The following is a 19393-nucleotide window of genomic DNA, read 5'->3' on the forward strand; positions in this document are numbered from 1 at the left end:
GCAGGAGTGGCTTTGGGACAAGTCTGTGAATGTCCTAGAGTGGTCCAGCCAGAGCCCGGACTTCAACCCGAGCGAACATCTCTGGAGAGACCTGAAAATAGCTGTGCATTGATGCGCCTTATCCAATCTGGCAGAGCTTGAGAGAATCTGCAGAGAAAAATGGGAGAAAATCCCCAAATCCAGGTGTGCCAAGATTGTAATCGCTGCAAAAGGTGCCTTATTACCGAGTAAAAGGTCTGAATGTTTATGTAAATGTGATATTTCAGTTTTGTTTTGTTTTTAAGTAATTTGCACAAATTTCTGCAAAACCTGATATCACTTTATCATTATGGGGTATTGTGTGAAGATTGAGGGGGAAAATGCATATTCATTTTAGAATAAGGCTGTAATGTAATAAAATATGTAAAAGTGAAGGGGTCTGAATACTTTCTGAATGCACTGTACATCTGCATGGTAGTTATTTTAGTTTGTACAGTGATGTTTGTGAGTGATTCTTGGCTACAGAAAGGGAAATCTATAGGCGTGCTGGATACAACTGTAGTTCTCTGTACCTTTTAAGGAGCAGAAAACTGTTCCTGAACTGACCCTTTTTTCCTTTATTCCACAGATGATTGAAGACCCCTTACAAATCCAGCGGCTCAAATATGCCTTCGAGTCAGATAATGGCTTGCTGGGTAAATAGATTGCTTAGCATATACATAGTCTCTCTTTTCTGAACCCCAATTCTGCATATGCAGCACAGGGGAAATAAAATTGATCACACCAAGCATGGTCTGAATATTTCCTAGCTATTTAGTTGAAAGACTGTCAAATGGGAATCCAGATTTAGGCATTGTCCATGGGCAGTCAAGACAAAGATCAGCTGCACAAATGAATGAAATCCTCCAGTTGGTGCCAAGATGGAAAAGCTCTCTGAGCTAAAAAAAAAAAAAACCCCAGAAGGTTTTTGTAAGCATGATGGGCCTTCTCGTGCAGCCGCCGCCATGTGTGTCTCCTCAATCTTCTTTCTCCCACCAGTGCGAAAGAATGTTCTTTGCCTCTCTCTACCTGTAGTTCTCATCAAATATTTTTCGACTGTTTCATTACATTGTTCATTTATTTTTGGTTTCACAAGTCTGCATTTATAGAATGAAAAAATACGTTTAAAGTCTTCTAAAACTGAGTTTGAGTTAGCTTCAGTGTTTTTCAGCATGGCGGACAGCAAACCAGTATCCCTGTTGCTCTTGTAAGATGTCCGTGTCAGACCATCCCGACAGATGACTCCACTACCTGGGCCCTTCCCATAATTTAGCAAACTGAGTAGCCTGTGCTTAGATGCCTTCAAGGGCCATAGGAGCCAGAGGGTTTAAAGCTCAAGGATTTTCTTGGGTCTCTGCAGCCATCTGCTTCAGCAATTAAGAAGAAACAATTTTGGGCACAGAGACTGTCACCAATAATTAAAAAAAAAAAAAAAAGGCACAATCCTGTTACCAGAACTAACACTCAGATAAATCTCAGTCCAGGTACCATTCATCCTCCAGGTAGCCAAGCGGGAAGTCAGAATCCTTGCTGAAGATCTGCATCAACAAAATATCCTAAAGCACCGAGGCATTCCGGGCCTTAGTACTGAAAAATTCTTGGTACCATCCACCAGCAAGGACATGGTGCCATTTTTGGCACAGAAGCCTTCTTGGCATTGAGAGAAGCATCAAAACAGGACCAATCCTCACCAAACTTACTAATTTTGGTTCTTGAATCTGATGATTCATCCACTATAATCCTCACTTATGAAAATCACTCCATTTTGAAAAGGTTGTGGATAGAATTTGAAAAAAAAAGTGTAATATGCCACCACCTCTGCCTTTAGAACCGATGTCTCCTAGAATCAGTAGCAACTAAAATAGAAAGTCAGTCTACTATTGCTTCCTGTCAGGCTAGACAGGACATTTCACAATCTAAATGCCAGGATTCATCTAGGGACGGTGCGACAGTAGAAGAACCTCCCATAGTACTCTCCGATTCACAGGAAGAGTCTGAATTGTCTCCAATATTTCAGGCAGAGGATGACGACTCAACAGGTTTATCATCGAATCCTTCACCTCAACCTCCTAGAAGTACCTCACCTCCTGAAGGATACCACTTATCTCACTTTTCTTCAAAGGGTGGCCAAGAATGTTCCTTTCAGTTTACATTAAGAAACGGAGCCTAGAGAAGACCTATTTGGCATTATGAAGTTTATTGAACAGTACCAATACATAGGCTGTTCCAGGAAATTCCGTCAAGAATGTGGCACACTCCGCTGATAGCATTGACAGTATCAAAAAAACTGGGTATCAAATATAAAGGTCAGTCGGCGCTAGAACATTCGATTGGTGGTGGAATTAGCTTTGGAAAAGGCAAAGAAATCAAACACATTCCAGTGCCCCTTTTGGCAAAGATCCAGCCTTGTTAAACACAGGTAAAAAGATATTCCAATCAGCCATGCTAAGTTCCAGAATAGCATGTAATGCAGTTCTTCCATCACATGTCAAATAGTTTGCTACCATTGCTACAAGAAGCAGAAGACCTTTCGTGAAAAAGTGAAATCATGGCTGTTTTTGTGGGTACAGTATGGTCCTTTAGGGGAAGGTAAAAGAAGAAAGAGTGGGACTGTACAGGGCAGCACAATAACAAACTGATATGTCTGTACTGTTACAATGGTTTTATGTTTGCATAGTGTTGGTTTTATACATTATGCATCTTATTATGTACACTGCCTTGGGAGATCTTTTTTTTTTTTAAACCAGGAAGGCAGGTGATTAATATGTTAAAATAAATGTAAACACCATATCAGATCTACATACAAAGCACATCTTCCAGAACTTATAGCTATCAGGGCCAGAAGACTTGCTTGGTTTAGAGCTTCAGAACTCTGAGAAGATGTACATGAAAAACTGGTTGACCATCCATGTATAGGAGACAATCTTTGTGGTGAGAAAGTAAACGAAACAGATCTTAAGGATCATTGCAGTACTTATTCTCACCTTAGGAGCAACAACGGAGAGCCTTCTTCTTCTAGAAAGCCACAGCCTAGTTAAAGGTAATACTACTCAAGGAGAAGACAACCTTAACCTTTTCCATGCTTTCCCATGCTTTTGCACAATGCATGGCCCACCCAATTCTGATGTCTCGGGGCAGGCCAGTATCGTGGCCCGTGCTGAAAATGAAGAGGTAATAGCAGCCGCGAGGCTGGCTAAAGAGCAGTCCTAGGAAGCCAAGGAATCATCAATATCGTGCTCTCCTTTTATTCAGTTTTCCATAACTCATGCTAAATACCTTGCCAATAAGGGCAAACTGTGTCATCATACATTATAACGTGTACGGACTCTGTCCTTCTACTTCCAAAGAGCAAAGTCTTTCATAAGGTTGTTACAAGTGTTTATCACCTTCGCCTCAGACAAGGTTACGAAGAACTCTTTCAACTTGGATATCTGATTAGGCCAGAACCATCAGAGTAAAATGAATGCTCATCAGGTCTGAGCTACAGCAACTTCCTTAGAAAATCTTCAGTCTTCTTCCATACAAAACATATACAAGGCTGCTACCTGGTCTTCCATCTACACCTTTACTGCTCATTACTACCTAGAAAATGCTTCATGTCAAGGTAGCCATTTAGGCCAAGCAGTTCTAAAAAGCTTATTTGATTGTTTCCTTCAACTCTTTTCTCCAACCTCTGACATAACTCCTTGTATAACCCTCTAATAACATAAAAGCATAACGTACAATTCATGGAGTCCCCACTTGCATGGATGATCTTTGCCCTGCTTGTCCATGGAGAAAGCTAAGTTGCTCACCTGTAGCAGGTGTTCTCTGTAGACAACAGGACAAACCAGCCACTCAGTTACACCCTGCTCCCCTCAGAGTTGAAGATTAGCTTGCTTCAAAAACTGAAGAGACTCTCATGCTCCAAAAAAATATCTGGGTTTTTCTGAGTTCTGAGAGAGCTTTTCCAGCACTGTTGGATGCCATCACCACTGGTATGAGCTGATTTCTTCTGCTGTCTATGGAAAACGCCTGTTTCAGTCGAACAACTTTGCTTTATTGAACTCTTCTGGCTTTCCCTACCCCAGATTTTAGAATGGGTTGAAACCTACAGTTGTCCTTTACTTATCGCCAGTTCAGACTCCCAACAGCCCCTCTGGGTAACGCATTGTAGTGCTGAGCTCGCTAATGTCAAAGCTAAATTTTCCCTGCCATAATTTTAAACTCATTACCGTTTGTCCTTTCCTTCATGGAGAGTGAGAACTGAACGCCATCCTCGTAAAAACTGCACACGTCTCCCCCGACTCGTGTTATTTCAACAGTAGTTTCAAGTCCTACCTCAGTCCTCTGTTTTCAAGGCTAAAGAAACCCATCTCCTTCAGGACATATTACTGAGCATCTCGTCATGTTGCACATGATATTGTACCTTGTTAGGGGTAGCATCCAGGAGAGAAGAAGCTTGTACTCCATCAGGTTAGCATCGACTGAGCAAAATTTTGCCTAGGAGTAGAGAGAGAAGCTGTGAGTTTGGACTGCCCAGACAGTTGCAGTATAGGATAGGATTTTCTCATTGGTCACCTCTGCAAAATACTGTAAGTCATTGACCAAGCGGAGTTGTGGATGAGTGTTCATTTTACCTGAAATAGTCTGACAGGTCACGTTTGACTGTGCTACATTTTCTTAGACGTTTTGAATGTGTCTTTCTGCAGCTTTGATGCACCATAGCAACCACGTAGATAGCAGTCGCTGTTATCAGTGTGTAAAGTTCCTGGTTACTCTTGCCCAGAAGTAAGTAAATTATGAAACAGAATATGTATTATATATGCAAGGGAAAAACAGCAGAAGATTTGTATTTAAACTAAGCCATCACAACATTCTCGGTGTGCTGGGTACTAGGCAAGGTTAAATGTCCTTAGTGAATTGCATTCATACACCGGGCTTGGTCTTATGGAAAGCACAACCTTACACAAGGACCAAACTGGCACCCCTCTCTCCACCCTCTCCCCTTCAGCATGATGCCCTCCTGCTGGCAGGAGGAGAGCGTAGTCTGTCTGCCTCCTCTGCTAGCTTCACTATGAAGTTTGAACTCTGTGGTGCCGGTAAGCCCCACGAGACGAAGGGGACCTGGCCAGGTCGGATTTTATAGTGAAACTGTTAGTTGCAGCTAAGAAATGCTGCTCTCCTCTTGCCAGCGGGAGAGGGGCTCTGGAGGGAGAGGAGTCAGGATAAGAGAGAGGCTGTGGCAGTGCTGCCACGGGCCTGCAGCACCACAAGGAAGGGGTGCCCCTCGCACGTGGCATTCCGTGCAGTTTCAGAGCCTGAGTCAGCCGTGTTCATGCACTCCTTACATGTTCTTTAAAAATGTTCTGATAAACTTTGACATAGGCTGCTGCCAAAGCACATACGAATGCCTTTGCTGTGTTTCTCCTGAAGTTGCTGAACACTCAGGGTATCCTGTTTAGCTAATCAGGTTGCTTGATTTATTTTATCAGAGATGTTTTGAACAGTGAGCAGATCTGGGGCCCTCTCTTAACAACAATGCACTTTTTAGTAGTACTTACAGCAGGAGTCCAGTAAATGCTGACACAGGTAGTAGGAAGCAAGATGATGATGTGCTTGGAAGCAAAATAACTTTAGTGATGCAGTAAAAGGATATCTTAGTTAATGTACTGAAGGAATCCAGAAGTGCAACATTTATTTTATGCACTGACCTCCTTTGAAGAGCTCTGTGCTCGGACTGCAGTTCTGGGAAGGGCTCTGCAGGAGGTTAGAAGGAAGTGCCATGCTGTGCACTTGGTGAAAAGCCAAGAGTTAGGGCTAGAACTAGCCGTGGCAGCTGGGAGCTGCTCTGCTTCATTTGCGCTCCCTCTCCACACTACTTCATGCTATTATCCAGGCATTTGGTGTTCAGGCGAGAGTGCTAGTGTTGGAGGTGTACTTGCCGGCTGTCATACAGCTCTTGCCTTTCTCGTTTGTTGAACTAGATCTCCAGTCTTATTTTTTATTTACCTATATCATTATCCAGTATTTACTGAAGTGCTGCTTTGGATTCATACGATTTCCGGACAGCTATGTATAATGTTCCAAAGTGCCTCACTAAAGCTGGCCTAGGGAGGAATTTCAGGTTTCGAACTATTAAATTTACACCATACGTGAAAAAATGCAATAAAACACAACTCTGTCTTACTTTCCAAGGTGCCCTGCTGCTAAAGATTACTTTAAGGAGAGTTCACATCACTGGAGTTGGGCTGTACAGTGGCTACAGAAGAAGGTATTTGGGTCTATTATACGCTCTGCTTAGAAACTATGATGTCTCTCTAGTAGTGCAGTTTGAGGCTGATTTACTAATGGATTTCATTCATCCTGGGACAGTGGAAGGCATTCCTGTATGCCATGTCTGAATGAGGTTTAATAAAATATGCATGAACATATGCTGTAATTAAACTGTAGATTAATTCTGGGGTTTGAAACGTCTTAATTTTCAATGTTTCTCTTACTGCTTTACCTCATATTTCTCTTACTGCTTTACCTCATATTTCACTCAATGCACAATGATGCTCTGGAATTTGTTGCCAGAGGATGTGGTTAGTGTAGCTGGGTTTAAAAAAGGTTTGGATAAGTTCTTGGAGGAGAAGTCCATTAATGGCTATTAATCAAGTTTGCTTAGGGAATTGCCACTGCTATTAATTGCATCAGTAGCATGGGTTCTTCTTAGTGTTTGGGTAATTGCCAGGTTCTTATGGCCTGGATTGGCCACTGTTGGAAACAGGATGCTGGGCTTGATGGACCCTTGGTCTGACCCAGCATGGCAATTTCTTATGTTCTTATCTTTTTCATCAGGCTTCTTGCAAGGGAAGGGGGTGTTGTACCACAGAAGCATTCACTAATGTCTGTTTGGAGCCAACTCAACAATAAATCTGTGTGCAGTTTGTATGAGTCTTTATTGAATATTCACCCTAGGCATTTCGCCAGCTTCTTTAAGAGAAGATCTGGTATTATGCAGGAAGTACTTAGCAGAGTGTGTTAAACAGACACAGTAATAGTGGAGGTTGCTTTCAGTTGATCTGTCAGACTGGTAAAAAAAAAACTTGCTTAGGGCTGTTTGTTGTTCTCACTATATAGAAAGTATTGTTCTTAAAGTTTTATATCCTTGCTTTTTCTGCTCTGCATTTGTTTTAATCCTGCATTTAAATTTAGATGTCTGAACACTACTGGGCTCCACAGAGTAACATATCTAATGAGACATCGACAGCAAAAACCTTCCAGCGCACGATTTCAGCCCAGGTATGGTGTATGCAGTGTCCTGCAGCTGCAAGTGCCGCACTGCACGCAGTACAGTGCACGTTGGCACTAGCTTGTTCAGTTCTACCGTACCACTGGATCCAGGGGGAATATTTCAGGGTATGACATGACAGATGTCAGGGAAATATCTCAGCAAAACAGAACAGAGGTGCACTCTTTAGAGAAATATGAAATTGGCAATCAGATGTGCCTCTGACATCATTTTATGTGAGTGACTGCAAAGATTTAGCCCTCCTCACCTTATTATTGTTTTAAGATAAGTGGAGTAACTTAGCAACCCTGCTACATTTTGTGCCATCTGGTCTGTGACACACAAACATTTTTGATGGGATCTTTACTGTCTTGCAGGCAATTATAATTCGTTTGTTATACTGTGTCTTAAATAGTTCTTGTGCTAATGTGATTATGTATGCTGTTAGTTCTTGTGTTTGTACATATTATCAAATTCTCTTGTAACTTGAGCCAATGTAAATAAGATGTGCCAAAAATATGACTCTCATGGTAATGTAGATGATATGATCTACCTTATAAATGGCCTGTGACCGACGGCCCGCAAATGCGCAGTAGAGACCAGCTCTACCGCGCATGTGCGGGCGAGCACGTCGCTCTGAGGCAGCTTCAGAAAGAAAAAAAAATGGCGGCGTCCAGTGGCAGCGGGCGGCGACGGCGGTAGCGGCGACGGCGGTAGCGGGCGGTAGCGAGGGAGGGGAGAAGAGAGAGAGAGGGAGGGACGGACTGAGTGGGAGGGAGGGACGGAGAGAGAGAGTGGGAGGGAGTGACTGAGTGAGAGGGAGTGACTGAGTGAGAGGGAGGGATTGAGTGAGGGGGAGGGATTGAGTGAGGGGGAGGGACTGGGACTGAGTGAGAGGGAGAGGGGGGACTGAGGGAGGGAGTGGGACTGGGAGAGAGAGGGAGGGAGTGGGACTGGGAGAGAGAGGGAGGGAGTGGGACTGAGGGAGAGTGAGTGGGACTGAGTGAGTGAGAGGGAGGGGGGAGGGAGTGACTGAGTGGGAGGGAGGGATTGAGTGAGGGGGAGGGACTGAGGGGAGGGAGTGGGACTGAGGGAGAGGATGGAGGGAGTGGGGACTGAGTGAGAGTGGGAGTGAGTGGGAGTGAGTGAGAGGGAGGGGGGAGGGAGTGAGTGAGACTGAGTGGGAGGGAGGGACTGAGTGATAGGAGAGGGAGGGTGGGGAGGAGTGGGTGAGGGAGGGGGTGGTGAAGAGTGAGGGGAGAGAGAAAGAGGGGGAGGTGAGAGACAGAGGGATGTAGCCCGTTTTAACGGGCTTAACGGCTTGTATATTTATATTCCACTGTTTGGCACTTCAAAGCAGATTGCATTCAGATACTGCAGGTATTTCCCTGTCCCCAGAGGACTTACAATGTTAGTTTGTACCTGAGGCAATGGAGGGTAAAGTGGGATTTGAACCCTGGTTTCCCTGGTTCATAGTCTGCTGCTCTAACCACTAGGCTAACTCTTCCAAATTGGCCCATCAATCATCCTGATTTAGATTCTTCCACTGTCAGTACATGAGCATATAAATTTATATCGTTACGCAGTTCCCTGTACGTACCTGGATCAGTCCGGACTGCTGGGTTTTGCCTCCCTCCCAGCAGATGGAGACAGAAAAACTTCAAGAGTACCCCTCTTAGTCTGGTGTGCAAACCTGCATCTCCTCAGTATTTCTCTGTCTCCAGCAGATGGAGATGGTGCAACAGGTCCAGTCTTGGTTGGTGGCTGGTCTGAAAGCATTTGAGGCGCGGGGTTGCCCTCGAGGTACCCCATTGGGTGATAGTGACCAGGGATGCCAGTCTCTCAGGCTGGGGGGGGGGGGGGGCGGTGTGCCAGTCTCAATCTGTCCATGGTCAATGGTCAAAGGAAGAGGCACAGTGGTCCAACAATCACCTAGAAACGAGAGCAGTGCGCCTAGCCTTACAGTATTTTCTCCCACTTATACGCAACCGGGCGGTGCGGGCTCAATAGAACAATGCAATGACAGCCTACATCAACCGTCAGGGAGGAACCAGAAGTTGTCTGGTAGCCTTGGAAGCAGAGATGCTGATGACCTGGGTGGAACAGAATCTGGCCTTGTTGGCGGCATCACACATAGCAGGAACCGACAGTGTGCAAGCAGATTTTCTGAGCTGCCAAAGACTAGACCCTGGAGAATGGGAACTGTCCCTGGCAGCGATGTCTCTCATCTCTCGCAGATGGGGTGGTACTCATCTGAATCTGATAGCAACTCGAGCGAACACCAAGGATCTGCATTTCTTCAGTCGCAGAAGAGCGGAAGGGGTCGACGCTGTGGTACTCCCCTGGACACATGAAGTTCTTCTATATGTGTTTCCTCCTTGGCCTCTGATAGGCAAGGTGCTGTGGAGAATAGAAGTTCACCCAGGGAGGGTGATCCTAGTAGCTCCGGAGTGGCCCCGGAGACCCTGGTTTGCAGACCTGATCAACCTTCCTCTGGATGGACCCTTGTGACTCAAGTCATCTTCTGAACCTACTACTTCAAGGCCCTATATTTTTTGATCAAGCCAATCGCTTTTGTCTAGCAGCCTGGCTTTGAAAGCCAGCGGTTGAGGAAGAGAGGTTATCCAGATGATGTTATTGCCACTCTTCTTCAGGCTCGGAAGCATTCTACTTCTTTGACCTATGTCAGGGTATGGAAGGTTTTCGAAAATTGGTGCCATGAACAGGGAATCTTCCCTCGCCAATCCTCGGTGCATATTCTGCCATTTCTTCAAAAAGGCTTTAGCAAAGACTTATCATTCAATTCCCTCTGGGTGCAGGTGGCGGCCTTAGGGTGTTTGTGAGGCAAAATTCATGGGAAATTGCTACCCGATATAGTACGTTTCCTCGGAGAGGCGAAGCGTTTGAATTCTCCAGTTCATCCGGTATGCCTGTCTTGAAGCCTTAACTTGGTCCTCAGGGTACCGTGTGATGCTCCCTTTGAACCTCTGAAGAAAGCCACCCTAAAAGATTTAACTCTGAAGGCAGTGTTTTTAGTGGCAATGTGCTCAGCTCGCAGGATCTTGGAGATTCAGGCTCTCTCCTGTAGGGAGCCGTTTTTACGAATCTTGGATTCTGGGGTTTCACTTCGGACAGTTTCCTCCTTCCTTCCGAAAGTTGTCTCAGCCTTCAACTTGAATCAGTCAGTGGAACTTCTGGCTTTTCCTCAGGTCGAGCCATCCGTCAGAAGAACCCTCTTGAGATATCTTGAGGTCACTAATGATTTTTTATTTTAGATGTGAATCGGTTATTTACACTTTCGGATAATAGAAGACTGGAGGCATTCCATGAAGTTAGCAAGTAATACATTTAAGACTAATCAGAGAAAATTCTTTTTCACTCAATGCACAATTAAGTTTTAGAATTTGTTGCCAGAGGATGTGGTTAGTGCAGTTAGTGTAGCTGGGTTCAAAAAAGGTTTGGATAAGTTTTTGGAGGAGAAGTCCATTAACTGATATTAATCAAGTTTACTTAGGGAATAGCACTGCTTTAATTGCATCAGTAGCATGGGATCTTCTTAGTGTTTGGGTAATTGCCAGGTTCTTGTGGCCTGGTTTGGCCACTGTTGGAAACAGGATGCTGGGCTTGATGGACCCTTGGTCTGACCCAGCATGGCAATTTATTGTGTTTTTATGTTCGAGTCTCATTTTATGGAATGGTGCTAAAAAGGGTCATAAAACATCAAAAGCAACCATAGCCCGGTGACTGAAAGAGGTCATTGTTTCAGTTTATATTTGTTGTGGGCAAACTGTTCCTGATGATTTGAAAGCCCATTCAATCCGGTCTCAGACGTCTTCCTCGGTGGAGTGTCAGCTGGTTTCACCACAAGAAATCTGCAGGGCGGCGATATGGAAGTCTTTGAGTACTTTTGCCAGACACTGTCGTTTGGACGTACAGGCTCCAGGCGTTGACTGTTTTGGGAAGCAGTGTCATTCGAATAGGACTCTCGAGGTCCACCCCAGATAGGGAAGCTTTGGTACATGCCATTAGTCTGTACTGATCCGTACGTACAAGGAAAGGAAAATTGGTTCTTACCTGCAAATTTTCGTTCCTGTAGTACTACGGATCAGTCCAGATGCCCTCCCTTGGGAGTGGACAGAATTCTTCGTGAGAGTCTGCTCGTTTTTCTGTCATTTTTTTGTTCAACGTCGCTGCAGACTTAATATGGGTACAGGTTTCTCCGTATCCTTCTCACAGTCTGGTTATGTATATAATTAGATGGGTTATTTCTTTGCTTGTTATAACACTTTCTACATATTTCTTCTTTGGTAGTATTAATATTGAGGAGATGCAGGTTGCACACCGGACAAGAGTATCCCCTCAGGTTTTTCTCTATCTCCATCTGCTGGAGGGGAGGCAAAACCCAGCAGTCTGAACTGATCCGTGGTACTACAGGAACAAAAATTAGCAGGGAAGAACCAATTTTCCTTTATGCTGTAAGCTGCTGTAGGTCCTTGTGGAGAAGGGCGGCAACATGTAAATATGTAACTCCAGCTCCCTTGCCATCGTGTCTGTTACTTGGCCTCTCAACCTTTTACCCTTCATATCTGTCCCAAGCATACTCAAAATCTGTTAAACTTGCAAACCACCACCACCTCTGCTGGTAGGTCATTTTATGCTTTGTCAGAATTGAAGCATTTTATAGGAGAGGTACATGTAGGTTGTTATAGCTTTTCTTCTAATCCAAGATCCTGTGCCAGCATTCATCTGTGTTGTCTTGTGAATTTCAGATTTTGTACTATTTAATGTGCACTTCAGATAGGCAAAAGGTGTAATGTTAATGTGCAGAATTATATTGTGCCCTGTAAGGCACACTGCTGCCAAAGATTACTTCCTGGAGGTCATTGGCATTAGGCTGGCACTGGTGATGAAACCCTCCATTGCTGTTCCCACAGGACACACTGGCATATGCCACAGCTTTGCTGAATGAGAAGGAGCAGTCAGGAAGCAGCAATGGGTCCGAGAGTAGTCCCGCCAATGAGAACGGAGAAAGGAATTTACAGCAGGTATTGGAACCAAAAGGGATTATGCATGAGCTGGCATCTTCCTTTTCAGTTTTTATTGTATTTTGCCTGGGAATTTATCAGTGTTTATTATCAAACAAAAAGGGAGAAAATCAGTAGAAAAAAATGAATTATTTTACATTGATTTTCTCCTATTTTTCTTTGTTATAATAAAACGCTGATAATTTCTCAAGAAAAATAAACTGAAAAGAAAGGTGCCTATCAATGCCTTGTCTATCATACTTGGGGACTGATTATTTTCTTATTATATTTTTGCCAAACACAGAAGTACAACAGACCTTGTCTTATGGCCGTAAATAATGATGATTTGTTTTTAGATTGTTTGAAGCTGAATTAGCCCTAGCTAACATGACTGAAAGAAATCCTGTCCACTTAAGCTGCATGTACCTATTTCTCTGAGAGTAAAAATTGCTGTTGATGCATTTAATTCAGTTTCTCCTTGAGTAATTGCTATGAATATGGTTTTCTTAAAGGGCTGCGACTCTCCCATGATGATTGGCGACCCGAAGAGCGACTTGGATGATGTTGATCCATAGAATGAACGGAAGCGGTCAAGAGTCAAAGTAATTAATGGCTGTCGCGTTTGAAAACCTCAAGCCTTGTCACACAAAATGTCTAGAGGAGCCTAAGCTAGAATGACTCAACACAGTCCATGGCAAGACTGAAGGGTTTTGTTTGTTTGTAAAGGGTATAAGCACTCTGCAGCTGGTGTTATGTGAGAACTCTCACTTGGAAGAACTCTGATAGCCTATCTACTGCTGTAGCTAGTTTGGAAAACAAGCCGTGGATAAAAGTTATTTTTTTGTCAAGATTTTATTGAATGAATAAAATGAGTGGCTAAAAATTTTTAATATGTGAATATTAAATGAGTGAATGTAAATCTGTTGCTTTTTTTCTGTAATGCTGCAAAAGAAATTTTTGTTTTTATACAAGAAAAAAGAAATCCGATTGCCTGTAGGCATATAGGGCAAAATTTTTAATCTTTCTGATATTAAGTAGGAATATTCAAAATTATGTAAAGATGTGTGATAAAGGCTTACAAATGCATTGTAAAATAGTAGTTTGAAAATTCCGTTTCTAAGAGGACGGCTATATTTAATGTGTCTCCTTGAGATGAGTTGGTGATCCAGGAAGGCTGGGATTCCTCAGAAAGCCTTTCAGTGCTGAGGACGTTGGAACTGATGAGAGGTTATTTCTGTCTGTTCTAAGGAATGGGACAAGTCGGAGAGGGAGGTGGCCTTTCCTTCTGATGTAACAATGGGCAACTTCTATCAAGAAATCTGCCAAATCTTTCAAAGCAAACCAATCTTAAAAATTTTTTTTTAAAAAAGCACTTTAAGAGAGAATTTTGTCACATTTGGCATCCATAAAACCACTTTTTTTTTTTTTTGACACATGGAGTTGGAGACATATTAAATCATCTCTAGGCTTGTGTGATCTCCAGTCGTTTGCTTGTGCACTGAAATTACTGAGAAAGTATTTGATATTGGTTGTACATGAAGCATAGTTAATGGAGTGAGTGAAGATATCATGTGACTTTCTAAAAAAAAATAATAATAATAATAATGTTAATACAGAGAACAAACTATTTGGCTTTATTTGTAATTTCTCATCACCAGGTACCATTGAGTTATAAGACAATAGATCGATCCAGAAAGACCTGGAAGCCAGTTTGACTGCATGAGCTGAGAATGCCTCCCCCTGTTACAATGCAGCACATTGATTTCCAGTGGTTTCTTTTACTGTGCCAATTTGTTTTTTATATGTGTGTGTATATATATATATATATCTATATATATATGTTGTATATTTTGCAACTGAAATTTGTCTTATTTTCTGTATTGTTTTTTGCCTTTATTTAATGCTCTTGCCTTAGTTTGAAACCAGAAAATGTACAGAAATGGGGAACTCTTATGGCGTGCCTTGCCTGGGTACCTCCCTGATGGATAGATCCACTCAAGTTTGCCAAGTCACGGGCACAAACAGCCGAAAGTGCCTTTTTTTTTTTTTTTTTTTTACCTTTGCATTTCTAACTGGCAGACATTGTGTGCTAATCCCAGATGAACCAATTATTTCACATGTGTAGAAGTCAACAGGTCACTTGTAGAATGGTGTAACATACTCGTGGTTAGGGAGAGTTTCTGCGATAGGACTGGACTGTATGTGGAAGGGTGTGGAGGACTTTGTGGAGCAACCATCAAGCACTCTGCATGCAAACTATCAGAAAGGTAGATTTTGTAAGCATTTCTTATTTCAGATTGTTTTTTTAATTCTTCATTGCACTAAATTCACTGCAGAAAGTTTTCACTATTTTAAATGATTTGAAACTAAATTATTAGAAAATTAATTTGATACCAATATCTTCCTATCCCATTTTATCTATTGCTCTCTTTCTCGTGCACACATACACTCACACACTGTCACACTCACACTCTCGTTGCTTTCTGACAGTAAATAGTTTTTGATAGGAAGTAAAAAAAAAAAATAAAGGGATGAAATAAAAGATATCTGTATTGTGCACTTAGTGAAGCAGCTTAAGGTGCATATAGTTTTGTTGGGAATTTGTGGAGTTGTTTTTTTTTTTTTTTATTTCTTTTCTGTATGGAGGGAGTCATGAATAGTTGCTGATCCTGTCATTGGATTTAAAGCATCCCCCTTGCTGTCAAAGGCCTCCCTTTGCCTCTGTGATCAAGAGCTAAAAATGTGTCCAGAAAGTGGGTTTTGGCCCCAGGTGGGGGAGGGGCAGGGGCTGTTATTAATAAAAATATTTTCTCTATGACCCCTGTGATTCTTGGTAACAGAAGAGGTTTCTAGGTATTTACAGGGAATGTGGCTTCTGCGTGCCAATGGGTTGACTATTTTGGCCCTTCTGGAAGTTTGTAAACCAATCGCCAAGGTGTCCTTGTGTAAAAACAGTGACGTCTTAAAAAAGAAAAATTGTCTTTCAGGGATAAACCTCTGGCTCTGCTCCTCCTTCCTTTTCAATAAGTCAGTAGCAGTAAGTCTGAAACATGGTGCAGAGTTGGCAGCACTACAGCCACTTCAAGTATTGTGAGTTTTCCTGAAATGGAAGAAAGCATCATTGTAGAAAGGGAATTCTGAGAAAAAAAATAGCAATCAATTTTCAATCCCACGTAAGATATGTAAAATATATTTTAAAAACATGCTGTACTTCCCCTTTAAATGAGTACCAGTGATAGTGAATCCTTAAAACTGTATTTCCATCACTGTGGTGGCCCGACCAGCAGTGCAGTGTCACGTATTAAAGTTTCCCTATTGTTGTTTACAGCTAGGATTTACTAGAAATTCTGCTTTGGGCTCGTCAGCCTAACCAGAAATCTTTCCTGTCTGACTGAGACAGCAGGAGTTTCTTGAAAAGCTCTCTGCCTTGACCTCAAGTTATTCTAGTTTCCTTGTGAGCACAGGAAAGCTGTGAAAATGTGTCCAGCTGTCTCAGCCTGTGTTTTTCCATTGGATGAGCGGATATTTGGGATTAGCCAGTGAGCAATAGCCAGAGGGAGCAGGTCCGGTCCTAGAGAAAAATAGAATTGGTGGCAGAGGTGACATTCGGCCCATGAGCAATAAATAGCAAGGCAACTGTCCTCTTCCAAGTATAGTCTGCTTCCCAGAGACTGCCTCTTGTACGGCATTTAAGTTTTTTCCACACAGGGTGCCCGTCTTCTGCAGTTATTACCCCACAGCTCTGCAGTGCTTAGGAATCCTGGCATTTTACCAAATTCTGGCTCCTCCCATGGTTTCATTCCTTTTCAGTCGTTTGATCCCATTGGCAAAAGGAGTTGGGATATTGCACTTTCAAAATGTGAGTGACGATTTTGAAGGTATCCTGAAGAAAGGGGCAGATCTTCCTTCCTGACATAATTAATGCCAGCTTAGTGGGGACAATCAGAAGCAGAATGTGTTCAAGACAGGCAAGGCTAGGGGTTTAGATGCTTATGTGCTTTATTAATCCTTTAGAACATTTGTCTAGTCCAGCACACTTCAAGGGGATGTTGATCCATTTCCGTCCTTGAGCTGTTTCTTGTTTGTGACCTTATTTCAAGTGTCTAAGTCCCGATGGAGGGAGGGGCTGCTGCTGCTCCCACCTAGAGTTAAGTAGACAGCCCCTGGTTGGCACACAGAACTGAATAGCACGAGGCGCATCCCAGGCTGCAGACCTGCCGGGTTTGATGCATTAGTGCATGACCTTCACTTGCCTCCAGCACTTACATCAGCAGGAGGAGATGCTTCATGGACCAAGCAGGCCTGGCTTTTGCCTCCGATTAATACTGGACTTGGCCCCCAAAGGATTTGTTTTTTTTAAACTGGGATTGAAATTCTTAAAAAATAATTGACTCTTCCACTTCATTTTTGAGTTGTGAAAAGCAGCCCCTACCTGGAAGTGACTTAACTAGTTTAAGGGATTACAAAACCCTGATAAGGTGGGCAGAGTACATTTGGGAAAGAAGCAGGCCATGCATATGGTGCAAATGTGGCACTGTCTGTAATTAGCATAACTTGGGCCAGAAACAAGATAAGAACTGAATGTTCTTCTGAGCAAGTGATGTCATATTTGTCATGGAATTGCCTGAAAGAAATTGGGAAGGACTGTCAAAAGCAGACCATGAGATGAAAGGGCTAATCTTAGCTTTTAGAGTTGCAGTGTCTTGTAACCGCGCATTGGTTTAAGTTTATTTGTCCCTTTGTAGAATTTCATGGCCAGATTGGTTTCATGTAAGAGCTCTTACTCTACATCCAAGTGAGCTGAAGGAGTAACACTCCTTCCCAGCTGGAAATACTGCAAGGCAAACTTCGTGTATCCTATCCCACTGCTCTCCCTGATGACTTTCAGTGCTTATAACAGACTCCTGTACTGTACACAAATTCTGGAATGCATGTAAAATACATTTGTACTAAGTTTGAGTATTTGATAAAATAAAATTGAAAGAAAATTTTTACTTACGGTGTCCCTTTCATTACCACATCAAGAGTTTTATGAGCTTGGCAGAGCCATCTTTTGCCAAAGGTCTTGTGTATTGTGCGAATCGTTAAAGTGGAAGCAGAAATCTTTGGGACTGGGGTTTTAGTGGGGGGGGGGGTTTATTATTATCGTAGCTCCTCAAAGTTCCCCTGAATCTTCTTGACTGGCAGAAATGCAAAGCTTGCACTGGTAAACAAACGAAGGGATCTCAGAAAACGTTTGCAAGAGGCTTGTGCTCGGTCCCAGCTAATGTCCAGTTGCACAAGGCAAAGGCTGAATTTGTTAACACTGAAGACTGTTGTTCAACCACAGGAAGGACAGAGATATTAGAGGGACCATTTGCCAGCAAGGAAAGCCTTCCGGAAACTTCCAAGCCTTTGCCACATCTTCGGTGAGGGGCCTGCAGAGACTTAAAGCAACAGCGTTGATCTGAGAGTGGCACAGTGCAAGAGCCAAGGGAATTCTGAAGGTGGGGGAGTGATGAAATAAGAGGATGCAAATGAAAGCCAAGCAGTACTCCCGGGATATGGTATCGGTGGCTTGGGATTAGCCTCTATTTCCCCAAACATTCCCGGAGGAAGTGCAAACGGAAGCAGAAACCTTCCCTCCACCCCAGACTAAAAGCTAAGGCCGTGTTAGAGACACTTGTGCATTTCATGTCCCTGACCTCATTTCTGGATTGCAAGCACAGATTTCTTCTCTTCATTGAGATGAGAATAAAGAGCATTCTGCCTACATATTTTTAAATGGAATTTTGTTTCTGAGGAAAATGTGGCCAATAACTAGGCTCCTGTATTTTCACTTGGAAATGGGTAAAGCCTATTATCATTTTACTTACATATTATGTGTTAATTATTTGCTAATTGATGAATCAAACCCACTTTTTTTTTTCCCTGCTGTTTTCTTGAGCCTGGTTCTCCTGATCCTCTATAGGATGCAGAGTGTTAACTTCATTATAAGCATACTAGAGTTGACCCAGACATCTCTTAACACAATCATAAAAATGCTTGCACTGTAAAACAGAAATGTGCAGGGATTTGGGATTGAAAAGATGCCATGTAAAATCAATCATTTACTTGGCCTGTTACAGCATGCACTACAATGAAGTCTGCAAAAACCACATTTAAAGTAGCCCGAACCATCTTGGCTACCAAGACTGCCTATGAGGTGCAGCCACTAAATTAGAGATGTGGCTGGAATGTACTGTGCAATTTCTGCCCACGAGAATGGCCTGAGGATTTAAAGAAGTGCACTGTGCTATGCATTGGGAACAGCACCCATTATCCTACAAGAAAAATTAGTTTTTAAGGTTTAGGTTGGGTTGCCGGTGTCCCTTTGGTTGGTAGCACTAAGTTTGTTAGCGTAGGCACAGAATGGGAGAGCCCAGTGGACGATCAGCTGAGTGGCAGGGCTATGCTTTGCCATGCATTGAATCCTGGATTCTGAGTCCCCATGTCAGGTCTTCCAGTCAATGAGCCAGGTGCAGGTGCTAGAGGCAGCCTTCAGGGCCCCTGAGGATGGAACAAAATAGTCCTGCTACTGTGATTGGGCACTGGGAGACAGTCCTGGATGGGGGGTCCTATAGACCAGAAAGGAGTCCTGCTCTCTAGGCCCCCATCCAGGGCTGTCGCTGTACTGCATGGGCTTGGTGAGGTGGGAGAGCACATAAAGTAGGACAATTTCCCAGGCAGTTGCCATTGAGAGCTCATGGTGCTGGATGATCTCAATGGTTACAAAAGAGCAGGAGGAATCCAAAACAATACATAAAACCCATTGGAACCGAATAACTGAGATTTAGTAATCTATACTTGTTAATGGTACAAAGTAATCTACATACACAAGCATGTAAGTAAAATCTCACCTTCTCCTGCTTCTAGCAGAGCAAGAGCGCCATTGTGCCCTATTGCATAACAACATTGACTGTGCAATTATGATAATTAAACATAGAAACATAGAAATGACGGCAGAAGAAGACCAAATGGCCCATCTAGTCTGCCCAGCAAGCTTCACACATATTTTCTCTCATACTTATCTGTTTCTCTTAGCTCTTGGTTCTATTTCCCTTCCATCCCCACCTTT

General features: G+C 43.0%; 1 protein-coding gene across 2 annotated transcripts in view; it reads left to right on the top strand.

Moving 5' to 3' along the window:
• The window catches only part of USP24 (ubiquitin specific peptidase 24), a 268241-nt gene extending 250950 nt beyond the window's left edge, over positions 1–17291 (top strand). Inside the window, exons 62-68 of one of the 2 annotated variants that reach the window (XM_029618250.1) lie at positions 608–674; positions 4710–4788; positions 6196–6271; positions 7198–7284; positions 12208–12318; positions 12810–12899; positions 13956–17291. In XM_029618250.1, coding sequence (XP_029474110.1) covers positions 608–674; positions 4710–4788; positions 6196–6271; positions 7198–7284; positions 12208–12318; positions 12810–12872 — 483 coding nt within the window. In that variant the 3' untranslated portion in view covers positions 12873–12899; positions 13956–17291. Of the gene's footprint in view, positions 1–607; positions 675–4709; positions 4789–6195; positions 6272–7197; positions 7285–12207; positions 12319–12809 lie in introns of both variants that reach the window. The other variant, XM_029618249.1, reaches the window with a different exon arrangement.
• Positions 17292–19393: the final 2102 nt, after the last annotated feature.

Source organism: Rhinatrema bivittatum, chromosome 10 (assembly GCF_901001135.1).
Source record: "Rhinatrema bivittatum chromosome 10, aRhiBiv1.1, whole genome shotgun sequence".
In the NCBI taxonomy this organism is placed as follows: Eukaryota; Metazoa; Chordata; class Amphibia; order Gymnophiona; family Rhinatrematidae; genus Rhinatrema; species Rhinatrema bivittatum.